At 39.0% G+C, this 24,357-nt stretch overlaps 1 protein-coding gene across 5 annotated transcripts in view; it reads right to left on the bottom strand.

Annotated features, from left to right (window-relative positions):
* SBF2 (SET binding factor 2) overlaps positions 1 to 24,357 on the bottom strand; it is a 230,333-nt gene that overhangs the window by 23,029 nt on the left and 182,947 nt on the right. For 3 of the 5 annotated variants that reach the window (XM_083476221.1, XM_083476223.1, XM_083476225.1), the window contains 11 exons: positions 21,800 to 22,062; positions 21,536 to 21,708; positions 21,188 to 21,261; positions 20,045 to 20,240; positions 16,190 to 16,317; positions 14,096 to 14,271; positions 13,432 to 13,577; positions 13,119 to 13,317; positions 7,114 to 7,310; positions 4,238 to 4,372; positions 3,258 to 3,353 (listed from right to left, as the gene is read on the bottom strand). In XM_083476221.1, coding sequence (XP_083332347.1) covers positions 3,258 to 3,353; positions 4,238 to 4,372; positions 7,114 to 7,310; positions 13,119 to 13,317; positions 13,432 to 13,577; positions 14,096 to 14,271; positions 16,190 to 16,317; positions 20,045 to 20,240; positions 21,188 to 21,261; positions 21,536 to 21,708; positions 21,800 to 22,062 — 1,783 coding nt within the window. The remainder of the gene's footprint in view (positions 1 to 3,257; positions 3,354 to 4,237; positions 4,373 to 7,113; positions 7,311 to 13,118; positions 13,318 to 13,431; positions 13,578 to 14,095; positions 14,272 to 16,189; positions 16,318 to 20,044; positions 20,241 to 21,187; positions 21,262 to 21,535; positions 21,709 to 21,799; positions 22,063 to 24,357) is intronic. The other 2 variants (XM_083476222.1, XM_083476224.1) reach the window with 1 other exon arrangement.

Below are 24,357 nucleotides of genomic sequence, written 5' to 3'. Positions count from 1 at the left end.
GATCTACGTTCCTAAAGCACCATGCAAAGCATGTGGTTATTTACAGTCACATTATTAGCATGCATGATTTTGTTCTTGGGCAGTCCTGTCCAGCAGCACTCATGCATTGTGTGGGAGGAAGAAGATGACCTAGTCCTCCCATGGGATTAAGTTACTTAGGCCATTTGGTATAATGGAAATGTAGTTTTAAATAGAAAACCACAGTAACAATGACTCCTGCTTTGTTTTACAAACTTTTCTTTTCTTGCTTAGATTCCAAATTTTTCTACAGAGACATCAAAGTATTTGAGAGCAGCAGGGGACCATTATTCCTGTGGAAACATTCTATTTCACTAACATTACCACTTAATATCTAGATGGCTGGAGGATAAACTGGATGCCAAACATTGTTTCAGATACCTGATTAAGTACCATACCATACTTGAGCCAAATAAAAAGGGGAATTAGAAGCAGAAGCCTCTACTTCAAGTAATATGTTCGTACTCCTGCAAAATGAAACTATTTGGTCACATTTCTGACAGATACCATAAACAATGGAATCTAGTATGCTTGCCAGTACACCCACATTTTAGAGAATTCTTGCTTTTATTTGAAAAAATAATAATTCTAGTAACTGTAATTATGGAGATAAGGGTAAAAATAAGTAAATATAAGGCAATGATTGCCATAGAGACTAAATCTAGACGGGGGTTTCTATATGGAGCTTCTAATTTTTATGGTTGCAGACTTTCTTTTTAAAATCAGGACAGAATACGTGTAAAAGTATAAGCTTCACTGTAAAGTTAAAAATAGTTGTCATCACTTCTGCTGATGTTGAATTGTTGGATTATAATAAATTAACCTGATAATAACAACTTAACCTGATAATAGTGAACATTGAAAAATTTGCTTCCCTGGCTGCAATTTCCCCCCCTAAAGTTACAGTAAATTAAGTTTTTTGTTTATATAGAATGTGACACAGAACAGTCATGAAATGTACACATACAGTACTTCTGAATAAAACAGTCAGAAATGAAGTATTCACTGTCTGCATGAACACTCTGGAATGGAAGATATGGGAAACCACAAGTTGTGATATTATGAGGGGGATCCCAGACTGTGTTCAAGTGTACTGCCATGGTGCATTCTTATTTACTCACTTCCTAATTCAGTGGTAAAGTACTTCCCTACAGGACTTTGGGAGTGAATAATGGCAGCATGACAGGAGAGGAATCATAGATTATGCTCTACCGACTGAGTTATGCTCCCCATAACAGGGATGAGTTATTATTCTTCCCACCATGTTCATTTCCTGCCACTGTTACATATGATGTGGTTCCCAAGTTATATGACAGCAATGCTGGAAGATCTCTGTGACTGACAATTACTCCTAGACAGAGGCTTTCAGGTTTAGAGTGTTGCCACTGACTAGCTTCCCAAAGAATTGTGGTACTTTCTTCATAGATTCTTTCTCTGTAGGCACAGTACAAGAACCCTTCTATATTATACCCCCTTTGTCCTAAACTAGCTAGCATGCAGCTCTAAACCATGGTTAACCACAGATATACCACAGAAAACGTGAGTAAAATGTTGGTTGGGCTCATGTGCTCTCCTCATCTTTCCTCCTCCAAAGATTTCAGTTTCAAAATAGGTAGGTGAGTGATCTAGGAATCCTAGTTTAAAACAAACAGTAGTTAATTGCTAAACAAGCAAAATTCAAATGATGCACTATGAAGTTGGCTTGTTTAGCAACTAGGCTTTGTTCCTAGTTAACATATAACACTTAAGTACAGATTCTTTGAAATGCTCCTGGCAGCATGAGAGCCTGATGGCTTGCTTAGACTTCTGAAGGTCCACTTATTGCTAAGCCTTGATTTAGAGTAACACACAAACTGTTTCATAAACTCAAGTAATACACTAATAGGCTTTGCTAATGACCAGTGTAAAACACACCCATGTACTTGTGCACAATCCCACCTTGCTTTCTCAGTTTAATGCAGTTCAATTGGTACTGTCGTTTTTCAGTCAAGAACATTAGTCATATTGTAGTCAACAGATGAACCTGCCTTAAATTCAAGAACTCTGGAGTAATTGGGCTGAGCCATTAGACAGACTACTGTCTTCACAATTCAGCACCTTCCTTACTTTTCCACAGTATATAACCAGTAATACAAAGCATTACAAATTCTACTCTCACTTCATTGCTAAGGGTGTATTACATTTTAAATCATAATTTCTATTAGTTTCTATATCTATTAGTTGCTAGAACATGATTTTCCAATGACACCTGTGCAGATATATTTAACTTCAGATTTAAAGTGTCACTCTTCCCAGTACTTAAAACTCCAATTCTGGTTATTCTATATCACCACATTCAAGACTGACAAGCATACTCCTTCGGCTTCTGCATGCGCCACTTTATGCAAAGGAATATTTACACTTAAACACTCTGCTGACTGCACAGCCTCAGTAAAGTGAGAATCTGGACTGGCTGTGATACAATTCAAAGTGATCAATATAGGTTGCAAATGAAGATAATTATTGGTGTTTAATAATTATTGGTGTATAATAATGATAATAATAATAATAATAATAATAATAATAATAATAATAATAATAATAATATTATAGTGGAAAAGTAATTTTTACTTCATCATTACAAGTTTGTTCATACATTATTTTTGTGATACAAGTAACTGAAATAAAGCAATACTCTTCACAATTCACCTTTGAGCTACCTTATGGAACAATTAGAAGCTACAACTGCCTGAAGCCCAGTAGTATTTACAACTATTATCTGAAGTGGAAACACTGGCCTGGAGATATCCACATATTGTAGAAGTGTGTGTGCACATATTTGCATGGCCATAGCAGCTTGTTAAACAGTTGCCGCCGCCTCCTTTGTGATAGGTTCTGTGTGTGTAAATGACTGCATGGGCTCAGTTAATTTTCCACTCACAAGACAGGATTGGTGGCACCCATCATCTGCTAAAGAGCATAGCCCCAGTCTAGTGAACAGAATTTGCATGCACAGCTCTTGGGTGCTGGCTGCAGGAATCCAATCACAAGAACCACATGCATATCCATTTGCATGTGCAGTTTCTATTTCAGCAAGGGTAAGCCTGTTCTCAGAAGTGGATCAGGTGGAGTTTGCTAGACTAGTTGGTAGTATTTGGTTTATACTGAGAAACAGAAGGATAACGCAATAGCAATTCCTCAAATGTTACCATTATTTTCATATTACATCCCCGTGTAGGCTTTGAACTAGTCTTACTAACCTCCTCGGGCAAAGCTATTGGATAGATTTACATCCAACTGTCCTGGCACTACCTGCTTAAACACAGTGGACATTCTTGAAGCCCTCCTTTCAGTGCCTAAAGTCAGTCAAAAAGAATGGAGAGATTAAAAGTACAGTATCATGCAAGATGACATTACCTATTTGTTATCCAGACCTGAGGCCCAAGAGGTATTTTAAAAAATTACACAGAAATGTTCTTTTTATGACTTATATATCTAATTGTTGCTAGTTTACAACATTTAAGAGACATTACACATAATTAAAAAGTATACATTTGCAGCATCACAGAAGGTTAGGCATGGCTAACACAATCAAAGTATTTAACAACAAATGAAGCAAGGCATGCACAATTTGGTGATGGTGTTATGTTATGAGAAAAGCCAGAATTTAGATACACTTGATTTCACCAACTGATTAAGCCAAATGGACATACTTGGCAAGTTGCATGCTCCTGTGTCTAAGACAGCAGCTTTTACCTTTGCATGAACCCTATCAGGTTTCATCACATGACAACTGAAATAGAATATTAATGCATTTCTTAATGACTTCATCAAGACCTATCTACAAAAAGCTTATTACATTTTAGTCTCTTTGCTTAAAAAAAACCCATTCCTATGTTTGTTAGAGAACGAAAAGTAATCAATTTCTTCAGCATAAATTTCTAATACTTTGACATAAGCACTGTACATTTTTTCCACCTATATGGAATAGAATTTCATTAACAATTCTGCTTAAGTCAAGTCATTTTACTTTTGAATTTACCCTGAAAAATTTATATGCAGAAAACACGAAAAATTTATATGCAAAAACCAGACAGGTCATCTATGTGGACAGTGAACCATTCAGACAACGGCACACTGAGAGAATATAGAGATACAACTAGGAAACAAAACAAAATAAATAATAACACAGTCAGACTGGTCTTACATTTAGCATAGCTATATAAAAGCATAACATTACCTGGAGACAAAGCAATTGTTGGCCTGACAGTGAGAGTATTGCCATTCATTTTACAATGGACAGAAATTGCATTCAGTAAGGCTTGAAGGTATTTTTCTTGTTCTATGCTGTTTGATGATTCTAGTGATGTAGGAGCTATGCAAACAAAGGAGGGAATAAATTATATTGATCCTTTATACAGCATATTTCATGTCATTTAATTGAAAGCATTACCCAGTGTATGCTCTTATTTAGATAGCTGAATAAGATCCAGACATGATAAAGAATGTTGAGAAAATGGTAAATATATTCTGGTATTAAAAATAAAACCCAACAAATAAAATTTGATTAAACTATTGATCACCAACCTACCTCCAAGTATCAATGGGAAGTACAAATTACCCTTCTGTGATCACAAGTATAATATATAAAGAATAAATTCCAGTGGCAATAATTTTGATTTCAAAATATCAGGATACCATCACTCTCCCATTAAAACAGGCCTGTTTACATGCCAAACTATGGCTTACCAGGACCACATTAATGTGCATGTTCCTGGAGAGGAGTCTGCAGCTGCTTTGTTTCTTGTTGGTTTTTTGCTGTCTCTAAGATGGGGTGAGCTCCTGTTGCTCGGTCCCTGCTCCTGCCAACCTAGCAGTTTGAAAGCACGTCAAAGTGCAAGTAGATAAATAGGTACCGCTCCGGCGTGAAGGTAAACGGCGTTTCCATGCGCTGCTCTGGTTCTCCAGAAGCGGCTTAGTCATGCTGGCCACACGAGCCGGAAGCTGTACGCCGGCTCCCTTGGCCAATAAAGCGAGATGAGCGCCACAACCCCAGAGTTGGCCACGACTGGACCTAATGGTCAGGGGTCCCTTTACCTTTAAAAAGCTCCTTATGGACGTTTACTTAACATGCCCCCATATATAGTTTCCTTTATGGCTATGGAAGCAATTTCTTCCTTTTTCACGTATAAAAACATGTCTGCTCACATTAATAAGGATAACATGCCAATGATGAATGTCACTTTTGCTATGCTGAAAGCTACTCCCAAAATACTTCCTGGGTATAGCTCATTAATAGGGTTGCAAAAAATACAGGCAAAGACTGAGTCTGGTGGCTGGAACTTAGATTTCTGAAGAGAGGAACATGTTTGCCTCATGAAAATACCCTTCTTTTTACTGTTATCCTCATATGAGGCTCTCACCCATTTTATTTTTCCACAACTAGTTTTGTTCTTAGAGGCAGACCCCTTTTACCCCAGGCCCCTTTTACACTTGTTTCCTTCCCCATTCCTATTCTCTCATTTTAAAACTTTGCCTCTTTCCCTGTTTCCCCCCTTCTCCCGCCCTCCCACAAGCCCACTCATTGAGGCCCACCCCAAACAGTGTAGAGAAGGGGGTAGTCTCTATTTGTGCATAATTCTGTTTATGTAACCACCAAACTTTGGACTACACATGATGTGATTTTAGTACGGTGGTTTTCTATTGGGGTAAAGCCAAAGTTCTACCTCTGCTGCTATGTTTTATTTTTGCAAATTGCTCAACTCTTGTAGTTAAGCTTAAGGAGTAATGTAATCTAGTATTTTAAAATACTGAAAGTAGATACCAGTGCACACCCACACAAACTTGCACAGCTATGCTTTGTAGATTATTTGCTGAGCCACTGTGGAAAATTCATTTATTGTGTGTATGTATTTTACTTACAAACTCACACAAAGTAGTATGCCATTCATAGGATTATGCTGAAGTATTTAAGCCATGAACATCTATCCTCATCATGAACTCTTGAATGATTCACCGCTTATGTAACTTGTGCATAACTATGAATTATTCTATCCACTGTCCTCTTCAGAAATTCCATAGGGCAAGTTGTTCAGGCAGGCCAGCAACACCAATGTTTATCTCAGGAATAAGCTCTTTCCCTCCTTTCCAAATTAGATGAACTCTGAGGTTCATCTCCATGTTGGCTCTGTGCCTCACAAAGGCAGAACAGGAATTTTGTACCCCAGGGGAATGCCAGATGAGGCTGCAGCATGCCTCCACCCCTCAGATTCTAGTGAATGAGAAGCATTCTGTATGCTGCTTACTGGAGTGATATTGCAGAGCAGCCTTTCCCAACCTAGAGCTCTTTTGGTGCTTTAGATTACAGCCACAATTATTCTTGAGCACCGGCGGCTGATGGGAGCTGGAGTCCAATATATCTAAAGGGCACCGGGGGGGGGGGCACTGGTATCCACATAATTCCATGACAACATGGTACAGGCCATCATAAATAAGACTGCTGTAGGACTAAATTCCATGTTATTCTCTTGTTTGATGAACATTTTAGTAAATGTCTATGACCTCTAGTATCCACTTCCTGATGGTGGTTTCTCTAAGACACTTCAGAAGGAAGTTCACAAGAAGGCATAAGCAATTCAACCCATCATTCATTCCATTATGCTCCTAAGTATTTTTATTTCAATTATCAGCCCCAATGCAAATATTTGCAATGTTTCAGAGAGAAGGGGAGAAATACAAGAGATGGCCCTGTATTTATAATGGTTTGTGTCCAATGTAAGTCTCTTGTTTTTACATTTGTACGATGGGACTCCCCACTTTCACAGTGTGACTCATAAATCTTTCCAGAAGTTGTCCCACCCTCTAGAGCAGATCTGGACAAAGCATGGGGTGTACATTGGGGAAGGAAGCCTTGTTGCACAAGTGTAAATCTTCACTGATGACCCAAAGGAGTTGAATACTGCCCTAAATTCCATGGCTGGCACCCACTATGATACCATGGAGCATTATTTTGGGAAGACAAAAACTAGAAAAACATAATAAAAAGCAGACTGCGTAAACTTATATTGAAGACACTTCTTTCCCACAAAATATCCTGGAAGTGAAACATGCACTCACCTGATGTTTGTGTATTTTGAGATTTGAAAAGGCCAACAACTCCTTTGCCATGAAAGCCACCGGCTCGAAGCAGAAGTGTGCTGGTTTTTGAGTTTTTCCAACAGACCACTGGCAAGCGATTGTGTCTGTAACAGCGAGCTACTCTCTGCAGGCTGCTGTCCTGCACACACTGAGGTACCACTAGTAGCCCTGGATAGCTAAATCAATAAGAAGGGAGAGGAGAGAGAATTAGATGGTTCAGATAAGCCAAGCTGTAGTACCAGGCTACAAGGAAAACAGATGTGATTGAGGAACACTTCTTACTTATTCCAAATGTTTCAGTTAATCAGATACTGTGTGAATTCAAAACCCACCAATCATGTTAGCCAAGTTTGCATTTCTAAATCTAGCTCCAGTTCAACCCACTTGAGCCATCTCCAATGATCCAGAAGAAGAGGGGAATAACAAGATTAAAGCAAAGCATCCAACTTCCCTTTATAATTTTATTGATCGCATTGTCAAAATGAATAACTTTCTTTGCTACATCATTTAGGGATATAATTAAAGAACATTATTTTTGAAATGTTTACGACACATTATTTTGTTTCTCAGCATAAAAAGGTCTCTTTTGCCTGCCCCGTCACTAACAGAGGCAAAACCTTCACCTATAAATAGTAATGCCTTCCTTCCCAGTTGTATTCCCTCCTGTGAGGGATCCTTTTTAAAAGGAATTAAAACATTTCTGTCCTATGAGGCTTTTGAGTTGTTTTAATTCCCTTTTTTATATTGACTCTTCCTGGTTTTATGCTTTTTTTTGTTTGAATTAGAGTGTTGCTTTTATTATTTTACAATGAGGTAGGTCCCTATGGAGCTGAACTGTAAAAATTGGCATATTGAATAGAAATGATAACATCAGAATTTATCAAGTTCTATATTAATTTATTTTTGTATTTACAGCTCACATTTAAAGTACAGTATGATCACATCTTACATAGATTTAACTTGCGTGATTTCAACTATACACAGATGGAAGCAGGCTGGTTGAAACTTCAAGTTAAATCCAAGCAAGGTGGAGAGTTTAAAAGCTCTTCTTGCACCAGGTCTGCCATCTGCCATCCTGTGAAGTCTCACATGAGCATCCCAGATATGGTGCACTGAGCAGACATTGCACTTCAAACAAGACAGAGAGCTTGTTATGCACTGGATAACCCAATATTGTGGGTCATCAGAGTACTTGCACGACCATCCCTAGCCTCTAAGTTTGTGCACTGAGCAGTTTTGGGTTACCCAGTGTGAAAAGAGCCTTTAAGCTCTCCACTTTGCTTGCTGGGCAAGGCCTGCATGGCACACAGGCTCTGGGAGTATGGGGGATTCTCGCTACCCCTCACCTGTTAGCCATTGGGTGGAGCCAAGGGTTTGGGTATACATGATTTTCATGTGGTACCTCTGGTTACATACTTAATTCGTTCCAGAGGTCCATTCTTAACCTGAAACTGTTCTTAACCTGGAGCACCACTTTAGCTAATGGGGCCTCCCACTGCTGCCGCACCACCGGAGCACGATTTCTGTTCTCAACCTGAAGCAAAGTTCTTAACCCGAGGTACTATTTCTGGGTTAGCTGAGTCTGTAGCCTGAAGCGTATGTAACCTGAAGCATATGTAATCTGAGGTACCACTGTACAAGGAACTCTTGGAACTGAACCTTGCGCAATATGCAATTGTACTGTACACAAATTAATTCAAATAACTAATAATTTATCCCAGCACATGAAGTGGTTTACTTATTATTTTCTTCCTTGACCATTTTATCGTTGATGGATACAAACAGTTGATATGGTTTTTGATGAGGCTTGATAGTAAAGCCAAACACAGGGGTTGCCAGGTTTCTGTTTTTCCCTCTCCCTCTTCTCCTGCAAGCTTTGCTGCTATCACCCTGAGCATCTCTGGCTAGCCAGAGCCAAGAAAGACGCCCTTCCAACTTTTGGAGGGCTTGATGGCTTGTATTTGGGTGCCTTAGTCAAGCAGCAGCTGCCAAACAGCCCACAGCCTTCTTCTCAATCTTAAGAGCTGGGCGAGAGGGCAGAGATTACAGCACAACTGCCAGAAAGAAGGCTTTTATCATTCATCATGTTTACCAGAGGAAGGTGGCACACTTGCCATGGCAAGTGAAAATGAGGAAGCCTGCGGATACTTTCCAACAACATAAATTATTCACAGCACGATCCTTAACATGTTATTATATTACATTTTAAGATTAAGTGTTATTAAATAGTTCCTTTGAAAGCAGTAAGGGGGTCACTACAGCAACACAGAAAGAAACAACATGGTACATTTCATACTTGTCCTAGACTGATTGTTTACAGGCACTTACTTTTTATGAGCAAGAATGTTTAGATGCTCTAATTTAACACACTAAACACTGCCAGTACTTTGGCTCTGACAAGGAACCAACTCTGGCTTTCATCAAAATCCATTTAAACAGCTCTGAATTGATAGTACGCAAACTGCTTGTTATATAATTTATTTAAAAAATAGAGCAAGTTAACAAAGAAAAGCAGCTGCTTCAGATTCTACTCCAACCCTGGCCGAAAGAGAAAAGATTCCAGGGACTCCGGATGTTTTTAAATAAGGTGAATTTGAACATGTGTCTAAAGTCATTTACATAAAAGTTAAGATGATTAAAAATTACATTTCTAATCTATATGAATATTTCCTGGTTTTGAGAAATGCACAGTATGGTCTTGTATGACATTAAGGAAAGTAAAGCTCTTATGTTTCTGAAAAATAAATTCCCAGGGCTGACTGCAAAATTCATTTGACACCCCCCACTTGTAAGAAAAGTGAAGGGAAAATGCACTATAAATTGTAGAATAGCAATTGTTTGATGCAACTTCGTATAACTTTCCTTCTTTGATTCAAATCAGAAAGAGTGCTCAATACTTAAGTCGATGTCATGTAACCTCCCTGCAAGCCTTGTGCAAACAAAATCTATGAATGCTCAATAAACAGCCTGTTTACAGAGACCTGAAAGAACAAAAACAGATCTGTCCAACTTTTGTTACTGATGAACACTGCTAGCCCCTCAAAGCACATGTGGGCTTTAAAGCCTTGTGGATGGGAAATTCTAGGTCTCTAAAAGGCTATCAAAGGGGCTGGGTAGACTCTGGCAACTGCAGAAAGATAGTGGCTTGCTGAATGGTAACACCCCATCCTCCAAACCTTCCCCAACTCTTGAACATATTCCACAATTCTATACAAACTTACAAATGTGTATATGTATTTTAAGGTGAACCAACTATATAGCTTTTCTATACATCAACAGGCAAACCACCTAGAGCAAAATAGCAATAAATAAAATAAAATAGCAGAATACCATGAAAACACCAAATGATAAACCAAATGCTTTTATTAGCTACCTGCAGGATTGGCACAATTTCTATTTCCTGCAAATTCTGTTTTCTTAGGTGCAGAAGCATATTGCTTCCACCCAGCACAACTTTTTCAGGAGAATTCAGAATCTGGTCTTGCTAATTGGTGGGGATGAGCCTCTGGCTCATCATTTTGACGATTAAGTCGATCAACTTGAGAGCAATTTAATTGCTACAATAACTGTTCCAGTTCCAGCTGAAGTGTCCAGTGTTTGTGGGATCAGTTTCAGCTTGTGCAGCCTGATGATATGGATGAGGTACTTGCAGGGCTGTGTCCAACTATGTGCCCTCTGGATCGCTGCCCATTGTGACTGGTGACATTCTGCTTGGGGGTCTTGAATTGGTGGGTCAAGGGTGTGCTCAATGCTTTGTTGCATAAAGGTGGAAGTGACTTCCACCCTAAAGGAGATGATGGTGCAGCCACTACTGAAAAAGCAGGCACTGGATCCAATCAATTGTAACAACTATTACCCAGTTTCAAATATTTCTTGGGGTGGGGGAGGAGGATAATTGAGAGGATTGTGGCAGAACTGCAGACATTATTGAATGAGGCTGATTATCTGGATCCATTCCACTCTGGGTTTAGGCCAGGGTTCAGGCCTGTACTGGTATTCTTCTGGACCAACTCTGTGGATGGGCATAGTAGCACTTTGTTATGGTGGCTCTGTTCCACCTTACAAGGCCATGTCCAGAGATTAGCATAGGGTGACTGCTCTTTAGCCTCCTGGTATTTACACTTCGTAGTGCCATGGTACACCATTTTGTCCCCAATACTAATCAGCATCTATATGAAGTCATTAGGAGTTTGCTCCACCTCAAATCACTAAGATTGGGGCTCAGAACCTGATTGTTATCAGGGGAGGTGGGTGTAGTTTGGCCAAAAGCACCTTGAAGGTCAATAGTGAGAAGTCATGGCATGTAAAGTAAGTAAATGCTGTGTTGGGACTATTATTCCATCTAGCTAACTATTGTGTACATGACTGGCAGGATTTCACACAGGACTGTTTGCCAGCCCTACCTGGAGATGCCAGGGATTGCAAAGCAAGAGCTACAACCCTTCCCTTCTAGAATGAATAATATTTCACATCCAGCTGGCTGTGAACTCTTATCTATGGCAAAATAAAGAAAAGGTGCATAGAGGATTCTCAAATCATATTATCAGGGGGCCCCTCTATGAAGTGTGGGAGAGGAATAAAAAACTTTTAGAATGGAAAACACCTTGGTGGTTATCCACAATGGATATACTAATAATAAAAAAGGTTAATATGGAGGGAGAAAGGTTAACATATGAAGACCTATTGACAAGATCAGAAAGTGGATGGAAGATGAAAACGTATGAGGAGCTGAAAGATAAATTATCTGGCTGGTTACAATTCCATCAAATAAATGCGATATGGACAGCTGATAAAAAAATAGGGATGAATGAAAAAAAATCTAAGTTCCACATAGAGATAATTGAAGGCAAATATAAACTATTATCTAAAATGTACAACATATTATTAGAGTGGGACACCAAGGATGAAGAAATAAAGGGGGTAATGACAAGATAGGCAATGGACCTGGGTTATAATATAGAGTACGATAAATGGCTGAAATTATGGACTAGTGGAATGAAGTTCACGGCATGTGTAACACTCAGGGAAAATTTAGAAAAGATGATGTATAGGTGGTACATCACTCCAGCAAAGTTGGGGAAAATGTACAAAACAGGAAATAAGAACTGCTGGAAGTGTAAGATCAAAGAGGGCAATTTTTTCCACATGTGGTGGACATGTGACGAAATGAAGAAATATTGGGAACTTATCTATAACGAGTTAAAAAAAAATTTCAAATATACATTCCCTAAAAGACCGGAAGCATTCCTACTAGGAATAGTCGGGGACGAAATCAAAAAAGAGGATAAAGTACTATTTCAGGATGCCATGGCCGCCGCCAGATTGTTAATTGCCCAAAACTGGAAGAATCAAAATACCCCATCAATTAGAGAATGGCAAACAAAATTATTTGAATTTGTTAATTTAGCAAAAATGACACAAAAAATTAGAAACCAAAAGAATGCAAAGTTTATGAACGATTGGAATAAATTTATGACTTACATTGAAGGGAACCACAGAAACTTAAAGACTATAGCAGGTTTGATATAAATCTTACGATGTGTAAATCAGTAACAAGTATAAGCTGCTGGAGAAATTAATTATGGATATTAAGAAGCCTGAAAGCGGGAGGGATGGAGGTCGGTAGGGGGAAGAAGAGGGATCTAAGTTTTTAAAGTTATAAAGAAACAAATGTGAAGACTAATAATTGGAATAGAAACGGATAAGATTATTATGTTATACTTGGACATTTGCAACCTATTCACTTATTTATCTACTTATCTTTTACTTATATTTTCTTTATTTATTTCTATTTTTTGTAATGGTTGATTTGGTGTTTTTTTCCCCTTTGGTTATGTATATGAAACTTAATAAAAAGAAATTTTTAAAAAAAGAATAATATTTCACATCAACAAGGCTTTGTAATATTTGTCAAAACGCAATGCCATTTGGAATATTTTTTATGGGTTGTGGTTTTAATAATTACAACAAGAAAGTTGGCTCACCTTCTGCAAAGAGAATACATCCTGTTCAAGGCCGTTATTCGAAAGTACTCTGTTTTTGAGCGAGAAGAGCTATTACTGATAGTTCCCAATCCCAAGCGTTGATAATCTCTAAAACAAGCTCTTTCCACTAGCTGTTCCATAGTTGATTTCTCTGATGCTTTCAAAGTAGCACTAGTGTGCATTTCACTGTCATCTGAAACTAAAGTTGTATTATTTTACTATCTTAATATTTAGTGAAGCAAGTACACTGCAGAGTGTAATACGTTAGCTGAATTCAGATATTTACAGAAAAGCCCCTCTAAAGTTTTCTTACCTGACAGATCATCTTCCTCATTCCACCCAGGACGATTCACTCTTTCTTCCACAATTGTCCCCGTTTTCTTCTTTAGTAGGTACTGTCGGCCAATTGTCATCTTCCCTGCACGTTTTGCTCCTTTTACAATTGTTTTTGAAAGAGTGCTACAATTTAGAAAAGAACCAAAATATCTGTATCGTGGTTGAAAGAGGAAAACTGGACATTATCCCTTCTAGGAACTTCCTCTCCAACAGCCACTAGAGAAATGTGTGGAATATATACAAAGTATAGATGTGATCCCATGCCTTCTAATGAATATTGTACATGAAAGGGTTTTTTGTTGCAGCATGTTCTCAATCTTTGTATTTCACAAATAATCAGAGGCATATTTTCATGATGCTGGTCCCTCTCTCACCAACAGGACGATTTGGTGAGGTGATTTGGGAGCAAGAAATACAGAAAATCCCACCTTAATGATCATAATGTTCCATATTATAATTATAATGCAATTTTCATTAGAATTCTCACATATATTGCAGCATCTCCTTTACTAAATCATGCTATAAGCATGATTTTAAAACTTCTTAAATATAACTCCATTGCAGAATCCTTTTTGAAACTAATAATGTAGAACAGTATTTATAAGAAAGAAGCAAACATACAAAAAGGGACCATTCCTTACCGAAAGGAAGTGTTCTTTTCTTTTTGCTTTGGTAAGATTATCTGAGGTGCAGTTTGACCAGCTGCAAAAGCAAAAGTGCTAAAGATGGACTGGGGGTAGCGAAACTTCATTAGCTGTTTCTTAAATATCTCTACAACTTCAGGGCCCACTTCTTCATCAAAAGCTACCTTAATCAGCTATGTATAAAAAAGATGCAATGAATTAAAAATAAAAGGTAAAATAAAATATAAGAAATATAAAATCAAGTTTCTAAAATATTATGAAATATTATTATAAAATAGTATTACTGATTTATGAAGCAATTTATATAAACTTTATGGTTAATTAAATCATTTTTGTAATGCATTGCTTACAAATTAGAAAAGACAAAAGAAACTGTATAAGATCAAAGAAAATCATACAGGAGTTTTGACAATAATAGTAATAGGGAAGTTTTTAATGTTTAGGGAAGTTTTTAATGTTGGATATTTTATTCTGTTTTTAATCTGTTGGGAGCCACCCAGAGTGGCTCTGGAAACCCAGCTGGATGGGTGGGGTATAAATAAATTATTTTTGTTGTTATTATTATTATTCCAACACACTGTATATATTTATTTAAAAACAATAACACTATGTGGAATGGTATAATTTGAAGGTGTTATTTTGGTTTATCTCATGAATAACAAAGAGAAGAAAATACAGGCATTAAAATGAGGCACAAGATTTCTATGCTATTTTGCTTGAAATGCAATTAAGATTAATCAGTGTCACATTTACGGTATGTTGAACAGACACAACATTTGGGCAAAATGACAAACTATTTTCCATAATATTGTCCCACTGTTTGCAAGCCTGTCCATCTTCTCTTGAAATGCTTTGGAAATATGGACAGGGTAAATGCCATCAGAAAGCTGAGACAGAGTGGAGGATAATAGAGTATGTTTGGGGAACCTGGGACAGGACTTTCCCAAATGCTCCTTCTACAGTAGCTGCTTATGAGACTGGCACTGCATCCCCTGGCCTATTTGCATGTCTTGTAACCAAGGTGCTTCAATACTAAGGGAAGGCAAAAACTGCCATGCTTAAAAGGCCTGGAAATAAATAGGCAATACTGAAAGTGGGCAAACAGAAGTCAGGTACAGTAACTCATGACCCCACAGAACTATGGCCCAGGTTTATGGATACATTCCATATATACTTTCACTCTTTGATGGGCATTTTGCTTAAGTTCTCTATTGTACTATGAACAAGGCATGGGCAACCTATTTTTAAATGAAGGTGATGGCACTTTATTAATTTATGAAAATGACATCCAATGTTGCATAAGAAATTGTCCAGATTGTGACCTTGCTAAGAAAACCTACTCTACATTTCTGTCATAAATTTGAGGCAGATGCATTGTGTGACAAAGATTAAAATAGTGTTCTTGGCACATCTGCCTAGTGTACCTAGACCCGGGGTCACCAAACATGGTGCCTCAGATATCTGCCTTGCACTGGTGCTGTGAGGGGAGTGTGCTTGCTTTTTTTGGATCTGTGTTTTATTTGTTTTTGGGTTTGGGTTTTGTCTGTTGCAGTGGGAGAATTCTGAGCATCACCAGTTTTCTTCTGCAAAATGAATATTTTGTGGTGCCAACAGCGGTTGCTTATTTTTCCAGATGTGGCCCTTAAAAGGAATGCTCCTAGGAAAAACTATTATAGTTGTAATGGTTTCCATTTTTCTAAGATGATCTCTCTTTTCAGTTGAATTAATTCATACTCTGCCTTTCTACAGAAGATGTCCAAGGTAGTTAACAATAATAAACCCTTAAAACCTTAGTTATACTAACAGGGCTTAAGTTAACTTAATTGTGCGGGATTTTTTTTTAAACAACAACAACACTTTTTATTTATTTTAAAGAACAAACATGGCAACAACAACTTTGGCTGCCTCCATTTTTAAAAATTGTGCTTGATTCTGGCCTTTATATGCAGACTTTCTTAGTGGAATGAATTCAGGGACATGATAGTTGATTTATTTTGGAATTGGTGATATTGTGAATATAACATGCAGAAGGAAGTAAGAGTGTTCCAAAAAAAACCAACAAACTATGAACTTTAAGCAGCTTTATTTTACCTGAAACACAGCAGAGGTGATTTGTAGCCCTTCCTGCATGCTTTGTTGAAGCTGGTTCTGGATGGTAATTTTCTTCTCCTTAGTTATTGAGGCAATGGGAACGCTCCGAATAACAGTTTGTTCTCCCACTAAGAATATTAGTCAGAGGAGCACTGTGTCATGGTTCAAGTTATCAGAGCTGTTCATATTTTACATACTCTACTCAATATGTATGATCAGTCTTACACAGATGCAAGAAAGATGCAACAAAGTCAAAGCCATAATCAAAGCTGGAATGTCTATCAAAATATTTAGCTCATTTCATGAAGGACATGCTAAAGAGCCTATCAGTTTCAAAAAAAGGAACATGTACTTCCTCAGTCAGCTTACCAAACTGAATCAATTGATTTATTTTATTAACATTAACATTTAAAAAAAAATAAACCAACATGATGCCTTGTAACATCTATTACACCAGAGTACATTAAAATGTATTATGACAGATATTCAGCATATGTATGTTTACAAGTAAGTAAGTAAGTAAGTCGTACTGTGTTTAGTGAAGCTTACACCCAAGAAAAATGTGTTTAGGATTGCTTAATTGAGATTGCTCAATTGCAATTTCAGCAACTTGGCTATCTTCATGAGAAAGATGAATTTAGAAAAGTTGTACATTATGGGATGACAAGCATAGTTCTAGTGGCTGTGGGTCAAAGTTTACAGTTTTGCAACAAAAGGGAAAATTTGTTTTGTGGGGCACTTTTGGTTGTGTGGAAAGACCCATTTATATAAAAGTGTTAACATGTGGAAACACTTTTATACATGAATTCCAAACATTATAAATGGCATATCCAGTGTATCACTGTCATATCAATTATGCAAAGTCATATTACCAAAGGTAATATTTCTGTGTTAGCGGAGTCTGTAACCTGAAGCGTATGTAACCTGAAGTGTATGTAACCCGGGGTACCACTGTAGAATTCTTATCCTCAAAAAGCTAGAGCTACAAATTTCACTTAACAAGTAAGATAATTGTTAAATAAATAATTGCTACTTTTTCATCGGCCCAATATAGCAGTTTTAAAAATTGTTAACATTATTTGTTCTCATGACATTTTAAAATAGTGTACTTTTATTAATTTCTGCTCTTTTAATAAAGTGAAGGATTATATGGATTCAAATTACTTTCCACTCTGGGAGAAAGAGTTGTTGCAGAAACCAGTTCACTAATTTCTCATTCACTGGCTATATATCTCACACCCATGGCAAACTAGTTAAACACTAACCACATAAGAACCACAGAACTAGCCAGGAATAAGATAAATGAACTGTAATTCAGAACTTACAACTGCTACAAATGCAAGCAAAAAACACTGATTGACAACTTTCTCAGTTTAAACATGTAACACCAACTTCTTGATCCTGTATATAAGAACACAAGAAGGGCCTGCTAGATTAGGCCAATGGCCCATCTAGTCCAGCATCTTGATCTCACAGTGGCCAACTAGATGCCTATAGGGCATGAGTGCAATAGCACTCATCCCACTTTTAATTCCCAGGAACTGGTATTCAGAGACTTATGGCCTCCAACAGCAGAGGCAGAACATAACTATTGTGCTAGTAGCCAATGATAATAAAGGTCATGTACTCAATATTTCTGCCTGCACAAGAAGAAGTTTCCATATTATTTGTGCATATCTGCCACCAACCAACCAACCAACCAACCAACCATCCACCCATCCATCCATCCACTTTTATTCATGTGAGTGATCCAGGTAATCCTTGAGTAGTTGCTCTTGTCTTTTTAACATGTTTCTCCTACTCAGAGTAGATCCTTTAAAATCATGAACATGATTAAGTTAGGTCCATTAGTTTCAATGGGTCTCCTCTGAGTATAATGTAGATAGCTCTAACCTATAACCAGGACCTTCACATGTCATGCTATACCATAGTTTAGCATAAAACCTCTCCTCCTCCTAGAGGGGAGGTGTTGTGAGCGGGAGCCGTTCCCGCGTCAGCAGGGGGGCGTACTCGGCCCCCTGCATCACTCACCCGGCTGCCGTGCCCACCAGGCCAGCCAATAGGGTTGCCTTGGGGGCGAGGTCTAGCTGCATTCAAGCGGCCGCAGCAGCCCCGTGCCTCATTCTACTTCCCTGGAGTCGTCGGATCACCCGCCCTCCCTCCCTCCCTCCAGGTCATATTTATGCTTTGACCTTGCTATGGACTTTGGTTGGTTGCCCTGGTTGCCCAGGAGGCCTGCTAGGAGTTTTTATCCATTTGGCAGATTGGCACCAGCCTCTTGGTTTTTCGCCTACCTCATAGCAAATCGCCACAACTTTTTGGGTATTGGCAGTTAGGCACTGGGATATGTGTTGTGCGTTGGTGGGTGGGGTTTGGCCATCACCTACCCCGCCCCTCGTTGAGTATTCCATTAAAGGAATCCAGCGGTCGTGGATCCTGTCCAATGCCCTGTCGGTGGCTAGGGCAATGGCACGGCCCCCAGTGACATCAGGGAAAGCTTCTAGTTGTATTTGCATCAACAAGCTCCTGCCACTGTTTGTTAACCTCCAAAGACCCCTGCAAATATAGGTTATTTGACCCAATACCTAAGCCAATACCACTCACTTGCTGTAACCAATAAAAGTTGCGGCCTACTTTAGCCCATTAACCTAAAATACATGTGTCCTTGTGTCTCATTTTATCACTACGTGGGTGGAGGGTCCTCGACTCACAATGTGCATAAGCTGAAATGAGCCCAAGCAAGCCTTTGGGCTCCTGGCAGGAGACCTCAGCAGCATTTACTTTGCTTGCACTTAATCTCAGATTGTTACTGCTTGTGAACAAAGGATAGTTGTTTATAACAAACTAAAAAGTCTGATCCATAGCCCAAAGTTTGAAGTTGGCTTGTTTTGAAATTGACTTGTGTTTGCTGTAAACGATAATCTCTGGTTCAAATGCTATGAAAACCTGAGAAATGCTGCCAAATTCCATTTCTAGGTGTAAGGGAGGAGGAGAGGACTAGGTGGTCTGCATTAGCCCAGATAACACAGATTATGCATGCTGTACTGAACCCTGCTCTACCTTGACATGCAACCTAGGCCACAGTATGAGCATGAGAATGAAGGATATGACTACATCACTTTCAAGACCAGAAATGCATAATTAACAGTTGAGGACATGGAAATTGCTTCTGACCAATCTCCTGGATCACATTTTTTGTTTGTCCATATAAGCACATCCATCCATCCATCCATCTGCCTATGATCCACATATATGTCTTTATGTCTATGCTCCAGACAGTTCAAGAAAACTTTTTTATGAAGCCTATCACATTACAGTCCTATCCATGCATTCAAAGAAAAAGAGGACTTAAACTGAGAAGCAGGCTTGTGCATGCTGCCTCCAAGTTCCCTCCATATGCCTAGTGTCCCCACTCCACTCTAAGTCTTTCCAAGTTCAGCGGGAGGGTTTGAAGGGGGCTTCTAAGTGCATTCGACAGATAATACAAGGTTCCCAATCATAGGAAGGCTTGTAAATGTGTCCAGCTGAATGTGCCTAAATGCCCCCCCCCCTTCAGACCTAGTCAATGTGATAAAGTTGGGGTGCAGTGAGTGCATCTGACACGTATGTTCTCCCCAGTTTAAGCCCTTACATGTTCTTTTGAACACATGAATAAGGCTTATGAGAACAATTATAATAATTTGTTATTTAATTAGCTATGCAGATTACAGAAATTCATACCGATCAGAAGGTTGAATTATAGATACTGATCCTATTCTGGCACATTTGTTTTAAGCGACTTAAATGGACTGTGGGTTAGCTTCAAGTGTGTTCTGAAGTAAAAATTTATTTTAACATTCATAAAGAAGACCATACCTAGTTGATCATGAGGTGTGCCTTTAAATATAACTCTGTACGTAGTAAGGAACAAAGCTCCTTCTGCAGGGAGAATGTGAGGGCCTCCAAGCAATCCTCCAGTTGCCTCCTCTCGGCCATCAGGATCCAGAAGCACACGGAGACCTTCACACACAAACTCTTCCCCTGGTAGCAAAGCTGGTCGTAGAATCTTGGGCTGAGCCCAAAGACAAGATTTATATATATATATATATATATACACAAATTGTGTTACACATAGTACGCTACAGGTGTCAAACTAAAAAGAATTGAGCTGGAATTACAGCTATAGTTTGTAAAAGACAGGTTATTGTAAAAATGGGTGTATTTTGTAGAAAAGGGATTTAACAAAGAGCCCTAGTCCAACACTCTAACCACTATACCATACTAACAATCACATTGTTTGCATTTATAGAAGGGATAAGGTGTGCCAGCTGGGCAGATAGTCACTTATCTGGTCTCCCTAGGGCTTTCCTGCACTCTTTCAGATCTCTCATCACCATTCATGGTCAGAAACATCCCTCTGCCCCTGTGCTTACTGGGCAGACTGGATTTCAACTAGGATAAGAGTAAGAACTGAGTAAAATAAGTTCCGTCTTTTTAGAAAAGTGGCAAAGATGCAAGGCTCTGATGGGTTGGAGCAGGAGTGGGGAATCTCTGGTTCTCTAGATGTTGTTGGACTCCCAACGTTGCCTACTTAGCATAGCCAATGGTCGGGGGGTGGGGGATGGGAGTTGTAGTTCAGCAACGCAGGAGGGTCACAGGTTCCCAGTGTCTGGGTTAGAGTTTTTGCCTCTTCAGTCCAAAAGGGAAAGCATTATTTGCTTAGATGCTGTTTGACTGGAAAAGGGAGTGGGTCGATAAAGAATAGGTCTTAAATCAACAATGGACATGCAACAGCAGCTTATTTTGATTCAGAGGTTTGGCTGATACTTTTTCTCTAGTTCATATTTCACAAAACTATAGCCAAGCTGCTTATTTGTTGAATTTTTCATATTTTTCAGCATCCTTTTAAATGTTCCAAATATCTCCTCAATTATATTAGGAAAAACCCCCACAGAAAACTGAGCAAACTTGCCATATACCTAAAATGTAAATAGTGTAAACAAAGTCCAAAATACTTGCCTTCTGAATTGGTGGCAACCTTCTACTTTCTCGATGAACAGCCTCCAGAGTCTCAATGTGCATTGCTACAATTCCTGGGAGCAAACACCACCGCAAATGAGCAAAACATAGCAAGAAGAAAACAAACTAAAATAATTCCACCCTTCTAAAAACTGCTTTCAGAAAGCCCAGAATAGGGCTCTCACATGACTATGTAGACACCGACAGACTAAAATTAGAAGTGCAAACCCTTATTGTCAACTGAAAATAACACACACAAAGAAGCTCTTTTCAAAAATATCTTTTCGCAGACAGTGCAAAATACATCCCTCTCAAAATATTTCAAGACTTCAGCATAGCTCTTCATACCTGGTATCATACAATGAAGACTCCTGATGTGATCCTGTGTAACTCCACTTTCTGTACAAACCTTGTCTATGAACCTAGTAATGAAGCGTATGACAGCATTGGCAATGTCATTGTTCTCAGAATCCTCAAACCCACTTTCGGTATCATAACTCTCAGCAACGCTGCCTGCAATGCTAAAAAAGCAATTCTAATCAGTTAAATCTACACTGGAGCAAAATAAACATCACTCTATTTGAAAATAATGTGGTTGTCCTGATTACACACCTATTTGTGACAATGCTATTGCTTCCACTCTCCCAGTCGCCCGTTGCTGAAGTTCTTAGGAGTTTGTTTTTACTGGTGTCCAGTGGCACCAGCAGGTATACCATGAGGTTAGCAAAATGAATTGCCTGACTGAAAACCATACTTTCTTCACTTTGTACTAGTTGCTGTTGAGTCTCTTTACTAAGTGTTGGCCACAGACGCATCTGCTCAGCAGCTAAGTCCATGGCAGTCTTTTCTTGGGCCTGGGCATCAGAATTCTTCTCCTAGGGGAGAAAAAGGTTAGACAGTAGACTATCATACTGTGGCTTTAAATTATTTTCGTTCTTTTGGAATGGGGCCAAAGGCTGCCTATAAACTATATATGAGACCATATAACACTGGTCTTGAAAGACCTACACTGGCTCCCAGTACATTTCTGAGCACAATTCAAAGCGTTGGTGCTGACCTTTAAAGCCCTAAACGGGCTCGGTCTAGTATACCGGAAGGAGCGTCTCCACCTCCATCGTTCTGCCCGGACATTGAGGTCCAGCGCCGAGGGCCTTCTGGCGGTTCCCTCGCTGTGAGAAGCCAAGTTACAGGGAAGCAGGCAGAGGGCCTTCTCGGTAGTGGCGCCCGCCCTGTAGAATGCCCTCCCACCAGATGTCAAAGAAAAAAATAACTACCAAACTTTTAGAAGACATCTAAAGGCAGCCCTGTTTAGGGAAGCTTTTAATGTTTAACAGGTTATTGTATTTTAGTATTTTGTTAGAAGTCGCCCAGAGTGGCTGGGGGGGACCCAGCCAGGTGGGCGGGGTATAAATAATAATTTATTATTATTATTATTATGAGGGGAAGAGAACCTTTGCTGGAGGAACCAAACATAAGAAAAAACACTGTGCAAAGAATAACAAATAATGAACCACAATGCAGGATTTGGTACTGAAGTTGCAGTTTTCTTGCTCATGGGAAATTATGCCTCTACACCACCCATGTACTGCCTCTAAGTTGTGCTACTGCATACTAAGCGACAGCAGAACATTATAGAAAGGCTTCTCTACTGGTTGATGTCTCAAGATGCACTTTGCTTTTTGCATCCACATTGCTCAGGGGTGGGGCAAGACCTAGATCTGCCTGCAAAAAACCATTCAATTTCCAAATGTCGTGCCCATCTTATCCTTTACTTTCCATTGCATCTGAAATTAGATCCTTGTGCAAGCACAGGGCCATGGCTGGTCTTAAAATTTAAAGAACTATTTCTGACATACCTACACAATCCATAGAAAAAGGAATGCACAACATGGAGCGATACTGAAGGCAAGTCTAATTCACTTATAGCCCTCTCAACACAGCATCAATTTAATCTGCTTGTTGGTGGGTTTAATTGTTTTTGTTTGTTTCCTCATTGCAGTTTTACAAGCTAATATATACATTAGGATTTCATTCTGCTTGCAGACTCTTGGCTCGTTCTCACAGTGAATATGAATTGGCTCAAGAACTAACTGCCTGGCATTCAACTAACTGCCTGGCACAGATGATACTGTCCAATCTTCTGTAGTGCTTGAGTCAGTGAGCCACGTGTAGCTATAAATAGCTTATAGCACTGAAAAAGTTACGTGTTTTCACATGCCAGATTTCAAATCCAACAGTCGTTCTCTGTAAACGAAGTGGATGGCACGTAGACACAACATATTGTAGCCTAAAGAAATTAGGGCAAAGGTGACTGGCAACTGTTTTCACATAACCTCATTTTTTAAAGGAAAAGCAGCAGGAACCTACAATTGTATTATCAGCCTTTTAGACTTCTGAAGAATATGAGGAAAAGCTTCAAGTGTGCGTATGTGCTACAACTGCTTCTATTTCCCAATTATGCTACTGCTGTTCTCTGTTGCTTCCCTATAGTACAGTTAATATTGGTAGCAACTTTCCTGTTCATGGCTTTTCCTTCATTTTTGATAGTCCCTATAGTATTTAGAGGAACACTACTGACACGCTAAGATGGCAGAGTGCCTTCTTCTATTACTTTGTCTAGAATTACCAAGGTCCTGGGCATTTTACTGGTTTTGCCATATTGGAAAGATGCAACCTGTTCCTTTTATAACAGGACAATTAGGACATGCCTATACTTTACTTACTTATTTCATTTATGTACTAACTTTTTCTTCCAAGGAGCTCAAGGTCGTGTGCATGGTTTTCCTCCCTGTTTCATCCTCACAACAACCCTGGGAGGTAGACTAGGCTAAGAGATAGTGACTGGCCCAAGATCATCCAGTAAGCTTCATAGCTGTGTAGGGATTGAAACCCGTGTCTCACAGGTCATAGTCCAACACACTAACCATTACGCCACACTGGTCCAGATGTAGCTCAATATCCATCCCAGCTTAAATCATTATAACACCCACCCACCCTGAATAATCCCTGTAATATCTGAAGTACAGTTGGAATAATATTATTGACACCAGCTATCTGCATATCTTTGTTTAAAGATGACCCTGTAGTCACACAAGCAGAAAGTATATTTCCAGAGTCATGCAGCTTCATATTTTTGATCTGTCCAATTTCAAATACCACAACACTGTTTA

This window comes from Podarcis liolepis, assembly GCF_965112155.1.
Source record: "Podarcis liolepis genome assembly, chromosome: 1".
Classification (NCBI taxonomy): domain Eukaryota; kingdom Metazoa; phylum Chordata; class Lepidosauria; order Squamata; family Lacertidae; genus Podarcis; species Podarcis liolepis.
The sequence above is the reverse complement of the archived record's forward strand: the minus strand, read 5'-3'. Positions and strand labels throughout refer to the sequence as shown.